The sequence below is a fragment of the Sinocyclocheilus grahami genome, unplaced genomic scaffold (genome assembly GCF_001515645.1).
Source record: "Sinocyclocheilus grahami isolate Dianchi unplaced genomic scaffold, SAMN03320097.WGS_v1.1 scaffold316.1, whole genome shotgun sequence".
Classification (NCBI taxonomy): Eukaryota; Metazoa; Chordata; class Actinopteri; order Cypriniformes; family Cyprinidae; genus Sinocyclocheilus; species Sinocyclocheilus grahami.
Genome location: NW_015505495.1, coordinates 1,095,852 through 1,108,351, shown reverse-complemented (window position 1 = coordinate 1,108,351; position 12,500 = coordinate 1,095,852). Strand labels below are relative to the sequence as shown.

The 12,500-nt window shown below is 35.2% G+C and overlaps 1 protein-coding gene across 1 annotated transcript; it reads left to right on the top strand.

Moving 5' to 3' along the window:
- Positions 1-3,180: 3,180 nt before the first annotated feature.
- On the top strand, positions 3,181-12,257 carry LOC107601974 (interleukin-22 receptor subunit alpha-2-like). Its single transcript, XM_016294347.1, has 5 exons — positions 3,181-3,566; positions 5,683-5,809; positions 8,551-8,723; positions 11,790-11,974; positions 12,090-12,257. Exons 1-5 carry the CDS (start codon positions 3,524-3,526, stop codon positions 12,255-12,257), a joined length of 696 nt encoding a protein of 231 aa, XP_016149833.1. The 5' UTR covers positions 3,181-3,523.
- Positions 12,258-12,500: the final 243 nt, after the last annotated feature.

Here is a 12,500-nt window from a genome sequence, read left to right as displayed (position 1 = left end):
GCCTTCTTTCTTTGCGTGCACATTTGGGCGGCATTATGCAAATATTTCCACATAGTGAGGTAGATATGTGGGGGCGTGTTAGAACGAGGCATTTTAGGGGGGCGTGGCAGAGTCTTAACTTTGATAAAGAATATCTCTTTGGTTTTGAGACTTTAGTCTTTGCAACTTCAGGGATCTTATCTATGCACAATCAGCTTGTAACACTCCAAAGAGAAAGAACAACTTGAAATCGCATCATATGACCCCTTTAAGGAAAATGTCACGGCAAATGGAATTTAGAAAAATGTTTCTCAAGGTCAGTGATTTGATCCATCAGGCAGAGACTAAATCGATGCGAGTACGATTGAGCTGCCTGGAAATGAACAATCACACATGAGATTTCAGTGATATCTCTATTGTTTCTCTTAGACAGCAATGAGATTGAATGGAGACTCAAAAGAGATATACATTTTTCAAATTTTTTTTTTTTAGAAAATGAGCGATGGTTTCTCTAGATAAGACCCATATTCCTCGGCTGGGATCATGTAGAGCTCTTTGAAGCTGCACTGAAACTGTGATTTGGACCTTCAGCCCGTTGGTCACCATTGAAGTCCATTACACGGAGAAATATCCTGGAATGTTTTCCTCAAAAACCATAATTTATTTTTGATTGAAGACAGAAAGACAGACATGTATATCTTTAATGACGGGGGGGGGGGGGGGGAATAAATTTGTATTCTGGAAGTTAACTAATTTTTTTAATACATATAAACTGGGTTTATTTAGCATCAATAAATCCTATTGATTTCAATCTCATATTCATAACTAATTGAATGTTGCTTGTTCCAAAGCTATTTAACCATGTTCATAATTTTTAACTGAATAAATTTAATTGTTTTCACAATGAACAGATTTATGCAATTTGAATAAATGCATTTTGGAAATATGATTATTTAATCAAATCAAACAGATACCAATAGTTAATAATAAATTATGCCATTGATTTTTTTTTTTTTTGAGTGCTGAAATCTTATCTGTTTCATTTTTTATGACTGACAAATGTGCATCACATAAGTTCAGATACCAATAGTTAATAATAAATTATGCCATTGATTTTTTTTTTTTGAGTGCTGAAATCTTATCTGTTTCATTTTTTATGACTGACAAATGTGCATCACATAAGTTTATCAGTTTGTTTATGTTGAAACTGTGTAATCCAAATGCATGGAAATTGTATATGCAACTCATATATATTTCACAAAAATATTTTTTAGCTTGAAATTTATGAGACATTCTCTCATGAGACACTTTATGAGACACATACATTTCTTTATATACATATACAATATATATATATATATATATATATATATATATATATACTGTGTATATATATATATATATATATATATATATATTGTGTATATATATATATATATATATATAAATCTAATAAAAAATATGTATAAAAATGTACTAAAACTTTAACTAAAATTAAAATATAGAAAATAATATCATATTTTTTATGATAAAATATACAAATAAAATAAAGTAAAAATAGTAATTCAAAACTAGTATCTCAGTAGTAAACTGATGCTGTGGGTTGTCTGTGATCTGTGGCTCAGGCCCGGTTAGTGTGTGTGAGACCGTGAGGTCAAACTTGTCCTCTAATTATCCCAGAGACACCGGTGAGCGTCTGCGAGCACTCGTCTCTTCTCCAGTGCTCAGTTTCCATGGGATACGAGCGTCCGGCTCTGTGCGCTATCGATCCAGCTGTCAGTGCGCTGTAATTAGTTTCCTTTCTTCCATGGAGACGAAGAACACCTTGTGCTTTATAGCTGTGTGATTCTGATAATGGTGCGTCTCTCTCATTTATGGCTGAAGTTTGAAGTCGTCTCACATCCGCAGCGGTTCACACACAGACTGATCCCCAAATTACACTTTTGCAGGCCTGAAGGGCATTGTGGGAATGACGAATGCGTTATCCGTTGGGATGTTCGAATGAAAGTGAACCGTGTGATTGCTTGACAAACACCAGGCTGTTGGTGAAGTAGAAGGATGTTAGTTATTTCCAGTATGATCATGATATCACAGGTGGCTGAATTCATGATTCATTCTGAAACCTGAGCTAATTTATGAACTACTTTACATGGAAATTCAATTACTAATTGTACTAATTCCACAATTGCTCTAAATAGTATGAGGGTGAACCTCACAAAACATGCAGAGCATATTCATATTATTGCAGCAATGATAATCTTTGAGAATCACCACTGATAGTAAATAAAAATGACAAAAGAAAATATCCAAAGTAAAGCAAAGGTGCTTAATTTTCAAGTCAAAATGAATGAATAAATAAATAAATAGAATTAAAAGTAATAAACTTTTAAGCAGCAAAAACTCTTTTCAACATTGATAATAAGAACCGTTATTATTAACTAAGCATCAAAATCAGCATATTAAAATGATTTCTGAAAAATCATGTGACACTTGAATTTTACTTTGAAATTTAACTAAGCTAATTATTTTATGTTGTAGTAATGAGTGAGGGGATTTTTTTTGCATTCTATAAAATTGTCATAACGTCATAAAAATGTTCCTTTTCTTTAAGCATTTGATAAGAGGCTTACATTCTTTTAAATTATTTTAAGGCTTGGGAAAACAGTTACTTGTAATGTTGTATTTTGTGTGTGTGTGTGTGCATGTTTATGTGGTTTATGAGGACACAAATTTGTATAATAACATGGGTATGACGTAGGGGCTTTTTAAAAGACACCCTTAATAACAGGTCTTGACTTGTTTGGTCCCACTCTGTATTCACATTTGTTTCTTCCCTTTTTTTATGTTTAAATAACGTAAAGTCCTGTGCACTGATAGACATGCAAATATGTTTAACGCTAGACCAACAAGTGCTCATAAAAATCACAGATCAAAATGATCAGAGCCAAATAATGTGCGTTTTCTGTGGAAATGAAGGTTCAGCGTTTGTTTGCTTTGGTTTGTCAGTCACAGATTATGTTCCACGTGATGTTGTAAAATAATTATGTTTTGCGTCATTATAGGTAATATATAGTGCAGCACATGCCAGCTGAATCCACTCACGTCCCGCCCAAAGGCGTGCTTCAATTCTCCCACATCTTTCTGAGAAGTACTTCATTTCCAGTTTCAGTTTTTCAACAGATAAAACCTGAAATTCGAGATGTGTGTGTGGTGAGGATCCTCTATAGACGGCCTTAATGGGTGGAGGCCAACAGCAGAAAACAGGAAGGTGCTGATAGGATGCTCCAAAGTTCGCCGGCACACCAGAGGAGCGCTAGATCTTGCTCCAGATCGACTGCAGATGGACAGCCGGGGAAGGACTCTATCATTGCACAAATGAAAGCGATCGAAGAATGTCCCAGCGTACAACTTAATGTGATTTTTCTCATTTGTGGATATGAGGTTTCTAGGAAGAGTCTTGTGGAAATAATGAGAGGACTGTGTCTCTGACCGCTGGATCATTATTTGAAGCTTCTCAGTTGGAGATATTGTTACTCGTCTGGATATGTGGCCTCTGAGTGTTGCCATTTTTTTGCTCTACTTTGCAGGTGAGTAATAAGAATCCACTGTATTTCTTTAAAAATATATTTTATTTTTAATTTTTAAAAAAAATAAAGTTTTTTGTTAATTATTTTTTATTTATTGTATTTTTTATTATTCTTTTAATTAAAAAAATATGTATTTATTTATTTATTTATCTATCTATCTATCTATCTATTTATTTATTCATTCATTTCAAAATGACAATGAAATCTGCTTTTTCCTTGTGTGTTTTTTAAATTGAGAAAATGTACAGGCCATAAATATTTTTCTTACTGACCACGAAACTGTATTTTCCATTGTATTTCTTTAAAAAAATATGTTAAATATTTTTAAAAATTAAAAGTATATAAATAATAAATATTTATTTATTTATTATTATTATTATCATTATCATTATCATTATTCATTTTCAAAATTACAGTAAAATATGTTTGTCCTTGTTTGTTTGTGACAATCAGCCAAGGTTATTATAATTAACTAAAACATGAAACTAAAAAAATTATTTCAGTATAAATAAAATATAATTTTTTTTTAAAACTGCTAGCTGCCAAGGCAACATTTCTAATTTTTACTTAGTTTAACTTGATGACTAAAATAATATTAAACTATATTAATGACTAAAATTATAAAAATGAAATAATAAAATATATAGACATATTAAAAAAATATATATATTTACTAAACCTCAAAATTTAATAAACAGTTTTATTAAAATTCTTAATAAAAACCATAATCTCAATGACACTAAAGTGCTATTTAACTGAAAATGAATATGAGATGCCAGTGTGTGATTTGCTTGTGTCACATCAGGCCGTACTAGATACGATCCGGTCTAAACTACTTCAGTTTACACCATGCATTATGTTTCCATTTATAATCAAATTACACTCCACCTGACAACCTATTGTCTTCACATTTTCTGTGAGTGTTCATCCGTAGAGGTCAATCTCTTTACATGAGCAAGACTTTCTGCAAAATCCTGCTGGTGTATCTAAAGCCGTTTCAAAACGTGCAGAGATTATTCATCCAGGCTCATGATCGATGGAGAACCATGTGGATCATCATCTCGCTGTCAGAAGCTCGTCAAGCTCTGACCATCGACTGCTGCAACTAGAAAAGGAAAGTTGGTCAAGAAGAAAGTTTGAAAAAGCCCTGAGGTTTAAAGGTTATATATTCATTGATTCGTGTCAAACAGCCTGAAGAACTTGAGCAGGTTTGTGGATGCCTCTTAGAAGCATGTTGTTTCCTCTCCTGGTAGCGTGTTGAACGATAATCTGAAGAGGCAAGCGCTTGAAACTCAGAGGAGCTTCTGTCTGTGTGTGTTATAGTGTGTTATCAAACGCTTAGCTCCGGTCCTCGATTCTGATTGGTCAGCAGCTGTGTTTTATTCACGATAAAGCCCAATGGTTCTGTGTATCACTGTGCAACACCCTTAGCAACAACATAAACGATCAATATATAGCCTTAAAACTGTTCCATGCATTGTGTTTGTTTGTTATTTTATTTAATGAAGTATGAGTGAACCCTGCTGGTGTTATGATGCATCATTCACCTGTAGTTTTGAGGCCAAGCCTTTTCCCGCATGGGCGATACCTCTTATTTTATTTTCAATCCGATACCGATATTTCACCGATACCGATACCTCTAAACTAAACTGATCTTTTAAATCATTAAAATAATAAAATCAGTAATCATACTCCCTTAACATTATATTTGAAAGACATGTTTATTTTTTAACATTTCATAGGCCTTTTTTTGTTTACACCGTCAGAAATAAAATGTACTAAATTTGTATTGTAGCTCTTCAAAAAAGTAACACATCAATCCATACATTTGTGTAACTGTTTCATAAAAGCAATACGGTACTCGAGGCGTGCTGTATTGTGAATTAGTTTTAGACAAAAGACATTTATTCCAGAACATCATTAGCTGATTTCTATATAGATGGTCTGGTAAAGAGCTTTTAGACTCAAAACGTCACCTGTGATGAGAACATAATTAAATATTTTTCTACTTTTGGAGCTGTGCCAATTTTCCCGTTTTATATATAGATGGTCACAACACAATGGAAGATGTTCACAGCCCTGTAGATCTGTCTCACTTTATTGTTCTGGTTTGCAGGTTGCTGGGCTCAGAGCTGTAATCGGACGAAGGCTTATTTTGAGTCCTGGAATTTCTTCAGCGTTCTCCATTGGGACCCTGTTGATGTTCCTGGTCAAACGCTTCTCTACAGCGTCCAGTTCAACCTGTGAGTGACAGAGACCAGAGCAAAACATGGCTGGACCTTTGCTTTTCTTAGAACCTTTGCTTCTTTCTTAGAAATGTGTCCAGTACAGATCTCTCTTATGCCACTGATTTTGCTGTTATATGCTAGGTATAATTGCACAGAGAAGGAGATTTATAACTATATTATCATATTAATATATTATATATATTTATTAATATATATATTAATTAATCAAAAAAGATATAACATATATGACATTATCATACAGTATATTTTAGTGTAGTTTATGTATTAAATTTATATTATATATATATTATTACATATACTAACATATAAATTGCATACGTGCTTGTACATATGTAAATAATAATAATAGTATTAATAATAATATACATAATTATCCATGCATATTTTAATATATGCAATAGCAATAATATTTTTAACGAGAGCAATTTATTAGAAGAAAAACACAAAGCACTGAAGTTGAAGAAAACGCACACATTCGACACAGTACATTTTCCTTCTCTTTATTTTCTATCTTTCCATTCGTCCAGCACCTGTTTTTTTCATGCTAATGTCATACCCGTTCACATGATAATATCATTTTTTTTAAAAACATCTGAAATAATTAGTAGCGTTTAAAATATATAATAAATCAGTTGGCCATGGGTTTAATGCTTTCCTGTCAGTCCTTCGGTTTTCTGTGAATAACACTGTGAAGTCTGTGACTCGTGACTTTAGTGAAGGACGCGCTGTGGTCAGCCGGCTGTCAAACTCTGAACTGCAATTAGAAAGCAGCAGGAAGAAGCTGCGTCTGCGAAATGTTGCAGGCCCTTTCTGGCCTTGGCACCGAATCTTCCGCACCAGTCACAGTTGCGCTTTACAGAGAAACTGATGGGGGAAAATAAATGTGATGGGAACGGAGGGAGCAGCAGTGCATGCTGGGAGGGTCAGTGTGGCAGACAGACGGATGACGGGATGAGAGAGGAAAGCGTCAGAAGCTCCAGATAATCCCACATCAGTCCAACCTCCTAAACTCTCCACCCATCAGTTCATATAAGAGCTTTTGAGCTGTTTTGAGCTGCTCTTTGTTTTGTGTTTTTGCTCAGTTATTCAGTAGTACAGTGTGTGTGTGTATACACTTATACATATATAGTATGTGCATATGGTTGATTACAGCAAAACAGTATATATATATATATATATATATATATATATGTGCAAAACATATGTGAGGTTCATATAAGAGCTTTTGAGCTGTTTTGAGCTGCTCTTTGTTTTGTGTTTTTGCTCAGTTATTCAGTAGTACAGTGTGTGTGTGTATACACTTATACATATATATTATGTGCATATGGTTGATTACAGCAAAACAGTATATATATATATATATATATATATATATATGTGCAAAACATATGTGACCCTGGAGCTAAAAAGCAGTGTTAAGTCGCTGGGGTATATTTGTAGCAATAGCCAAAAATACATTGTATGGGTCACAATTATTGATTTTTCTTTTATACTAAATTATATTTACATTCGGATATTAAGTAAAGCTCATGTTCCATGAAGATATTTTGTCAATTTCCTACCATAAATATATCAAAATTAAATTTTTGATTAGTAATATGCATTCCTAAGAACTTCATTTGGACAACTTTAAAGATGATTTTCTCAATATTACATTTTTTTTGCACCCTCAGATTCCAGATTTTCAAATAGTTGTATCTCGCGCCAAATATTGTCCGATCATAACAAACCATACATCAATAGAAAGCTTATGTATTCAGCTTTCAGATGATGTATAAATCTCAATTTAGAAAAATTGACCCTTATGACTGGTTTTGTGGTCCAGGGTCACATATTTCTTATATACTATTTATTTTTATAGATTATTTCTAAAATGATATAAATAATATTCATGTTATAATTATTTTACAATAATTCAGTATTTCATTTATTTAACAAATTTATATAAATTAGTTTTGTTTTTAATTTTGTATGTTTGTTTTTCTTTTTTTGCTAGAAATAATATTTACTTTAAGTTTAACCTTAATTTTAAAATAAATTAAAATTAAAATTAATTAATTTAAATTAATTTAAAATTAATAAATTTTGTAATGATTTGTACATTTTGTTTTTTGTTTTTTAAATCTAAACATTTTTTTATTTCTTATTTCTAGCAGTGCTTTTTTATATTTTTAGGAAATATTTATTTTCTTAATCTTATATATATATGTATATACATATTTATTTTTTAGATATTTGTAAAATTATTTGAAATATAAATTAAAAAATATATATAGCAGTTGCTAGTTAGCTGCTTTTTATTGTTGAAATGGCTGCCATTTATATTTTTACGTGTAATTGAACAAGTTCAACAAAAACAAACCGTTTTTGCGCATTACAAACTTGTGATTAAGGTAATTACACAAAGAATTTACATTTATTGACTTTATGACTTGATATGGGTATGACTATATTTATGACTTGATGAGTTGTTCCAAAGATAACAATGAACGTGCAGATGTAACACATGCACACAATAAACAGGGTGTGTAATGATATATCACATGAAGAGCAGGAGAACTAGTATAGTTAGAATCTGGTTAGTCTGGTCAATTTAAAAGAGTTTCTGTGTGCGCTCACTGTGACTATAATTAAACCAAATGGGTTAAACATTAAATGGGTGATGATTCATAGAGTCTGGGAGTTGTTCTTGAGTGTTTGTGTCGTTCTTCTGACTGAGCTTTGTTCTTTTGCAGTTATGGGAAACCGTATGAACCGGTGACGTGGTGCCAGAACATCTCCACTCCTGTTTGTGACATGACGGATGTGATGACCCATGTGATGAGCGATGTGACCTCTAAATATCATGCCAAGGTCAGCGCCAGTGGACAGTGCCTGGCTGAGGTGATGTTCAAGCCGTTTTGGCAAAGTAAGTTATTTTGGACTTCTTTCTTTAGCACAAATTTGAGATCAAGTTCACCAAAAATGAAAATTAGCTGTTAATTTTTTAATCACTCTCGGCCTCGGGTCATCCAAAATGTAGGTGACTTTCTTCTTCAGTAGAACAGAGATTTTGAAAGAAGATTTTTAGTTGAAACCGTGGTGCTTGGTGATTAATAAAATGCAAGTCAATGGCTACCGGCATTTTAAGAGTCAAAAAATCATATCAGGCAACACGGAATGAATCCCCGTGACTCCTGACGATGTATTGAGGTCTTATGAAGCGAAACGATCAATCTGTGCAAGAAACTGAACATTATTTACTACATTATCACCTGTAATCCAGAGCCTCAGACAAACTGTTCGGAGTGATGTCCCATTCACAAACGAATCGTTCTTTTTAATTAACTGGATTGAACCAGTTCAAATCAGATCAAACTCGCTTTCAGACTCACATTTCTGACTGGAAATGAGCCGAAATAGAGACGTATCTGATCCTATGATGAATGAATCATTCCAGTTCCTCCAGCAGTCACTGAACTGAGAAAACCGTTCGACTCAGACCGAAGACCGATGAGCTGCTGATATGAGCATGCGTGAACCGAAAACTTGATGAAGGTGTGAAATGAAAGTTTTTATGGTTTCTCATTGTTTATGTAAACAGATGAGCTGATGAAGACTAGTTAATTCACTTTATATGCTTTAGACATGTAAAACATCTGCATTTCATATCATTATTGGATGCTTTAATAATATAATCGTGTATACGTTACGTCATTGCATGATTACGCAAATGAACTGAAATGAACTGTCCAAAAGAACCATGCAGTTCACAGAAAAGAATCAGATTTCCTGTTCGCCTGAGGATCTGGATTACAGGTGATAATGTAGTAAATAATGTTCAGTTTCTTGCACAGACTGATCATTTCGCTTCATAAGACCTCAATATATCGTCAGGAGCTACAGTGTTAATTTTTTGTTCCTTGATTTCCTTTTTTTGACTCAATAATGAGCAACTGCTGACTTGTATGGCGATTGAACTGTTTCAAAAGTAGCACACTTAAAAACCGCACTTGCAAGGGAGCATTTCTGCACTGCGAGCGCAGAACATTATCCGCACGCAAAAAATGCACTCTCGCGAGAACAGCTTGCTTGACCTGCTCTACCATAGATATGAATACATAGATGCCTCATTAGCGACTGTTTCAATGAGCTGCTATTCGTAAGCCGTCTGCCATATTGGAAGGGTCAACTTAACATCATTCACCATAATAATCAATGAATATTCGAAGATGCCACAGTCCTTACATATCTATGGTTCCGCCCCTCTCTTGCATTCTCACCTGTGAAAGGTTGTCCTGTTTCTTCGGGAATTTCAATCCCGGCGGTTGAAATTGCAATCCCTTGCTGTAGTTTTGTTGTTGCCGCCTCCGCCATGTCGTGAAGGCGCTGTGTGTTTCGCTGGCCTTCCAAAAGAGGACGATATCCACTTCATCATGCCTAGAGCTGATCCGTGCTGGTTGCTGAGGAAATACATCAACTTCACGCTGTGGGTCGCCAGATCAGCTTTCACCGTGGACGAAGCGGAGTCCAGCCCGGGGTCGTCACATGTGGTTGCCGCAAGACCGCCGGCCGCACCGTTCTCAAGCCCGCCGGCCGCCACTCACTCTAGGCCGCTGTGTGTAACACTGTGTGTTTCATTGTGAAAGTGAAACTACTTTGTTTGGCCTTCCAAAAGAGGACACGCCTAGAAATCAGTGGTTAAGTTGTATTTCCAACACTGTTCCAGAACATATCAACACAAATATTCAGATGTGTGCAGTGTGTTTATGGAGGACTGTTTCCTGATCCTGGTAAAGTAGACTATAATGCCGGTGTTGTGCCCAATTCTGACCCCCGCCAGATTACTACCCCCCTAGTATTGGTAGGTTTAGGGTTAGGTGTGGGGGAGGGGTCAGGATTAGGCAATCGGGTAGCGATTTCAATGAGAGGGGGTAATAATTTGGCAGGGGTCGAAAATGGGCACAACACCGGCTGTTCTCACAGACTATAAGTACGTTTTCATATTTAAAGGATTTGCCACTGATGATTCAAACGCGTGTTTTGGGCAGTGTAGAGTAGCGCTTGTTGTTTGTCATTTCTCCAATCACAAATGCAGACATGGTTTTATGTTTACGCGGCGCGATGCAACGCAACACGTAAAAAGACAGTATAAGTCATTATAATCAGTAATTATGTCCCCACTGGATGCAACAAATGCCTCGTTTGTAATGGGTTTTATTGGGATTACACGGCATCACAATATGGTGAGGGGCGTAACATTTCCATCACGTGCTTGAGGTATTTGGCCAATCACAACGCTCTGGATAGCTGGCCAATCAGAGCACACCTTGCTTTTCAGACCAATGAGCTTTGTAAAAATCGACGCGTTTCAGAAAGGCGGGGCATAGAGGAGAAACAATAATGTACAGTATGTGGAAAATAATGTGTTTTCTGAACCTTAAACCGCATAAAAACATTTCATTAAACCAAATACACAAAATAATGTTCTTTTTAGCAACATCACATGACCCCTTTAATACGCGATTGCACTTGAATAACATGCAAGTTTAAGAACATAAAAATGCATATATTTCAAAATAACAGCAATCATGGTCTTTAACCAAGATAACTTTAGCCTAAAGGCAGGTAAGGGTAGTTGACCACATTAATCCTCAAATATTAGCAGATTTTATCTTTTAAAAACAACATTGATCTACATGTACATACTACATTGTCTACTAATTACCAAAAACCGCAGTTCTGTCTCTCTAACTCAGTATTTCAATGGCCTTCTATCTGAAGTCTACGTGAATCACGGGACGATCAAGCATTTTGAACTTCTGTTGGCGCAGCTGACCAGTCACAGGAGCAGAGACATCTGACACTTGATCCCCGCCTCCAAAAATCTCAAAATTTGAGAGATTGTAGAGGAGTCAAGTTTTACTTTATGGTTTCTCAAAATCTGTTGTGTCTCATCTGTCTCTCTGTATCTGTTCTGTTTCACTCGTTTCAGCCACTTTTGCAGCACCGCAGCTGTCAGTAACGTCAAACCAAACCCATCTGAATGTGACGGTTTTGCCGCAGATGACAGCTTGGAGCTGCTCTATTGAGAATATCAGCTTTTGGGGAAAAGGTTTCCAGAGGCCCTCCATTAAGTACACAGTTCGCCTGACACATCCCAAATCATTGGCGGGAAAGGTTATTATTCCTGATTCTCCTTCAGCTGTATACATCCAGTTCCATTATTATTAGTTGCTCTCTCCATATTGTCCCCTCACGTTCAACTAAACATCTGTGTTATGTCTTTTTGCAGGTATTTGAGGACACGTCTCGCTCAGTGTTTATTTGGCTTGTGGAAACAGACGAGCAGTACTGTGGTGATGTGTTATATACGCTCACACATCCCGGTCGGTCCAGTCCCAGTGAAAACGCCTCCTTTTGTGTGACTGTCTCAGGTGATTCACAGTCTGTGCTCGTGTAGAAAACTAGTCCTCACTCCACTGACTGAATCTGAACACCCGTCATTTAGGAAAACGGTTCATGCTTTCTATGTTTTATTGTTTCCCTTCATTAATACCCTAATTAAATCTACAATTTACACATATTTATTGTTTTATTAATTCATACATTTTTATGCTTATTTTTTTATTTGCTTATTTATTTTTTCCATAATGAACCTTCAACATCTGAAGAACCTTTCTGTTTCACAAAAGCTTCTTTGTGG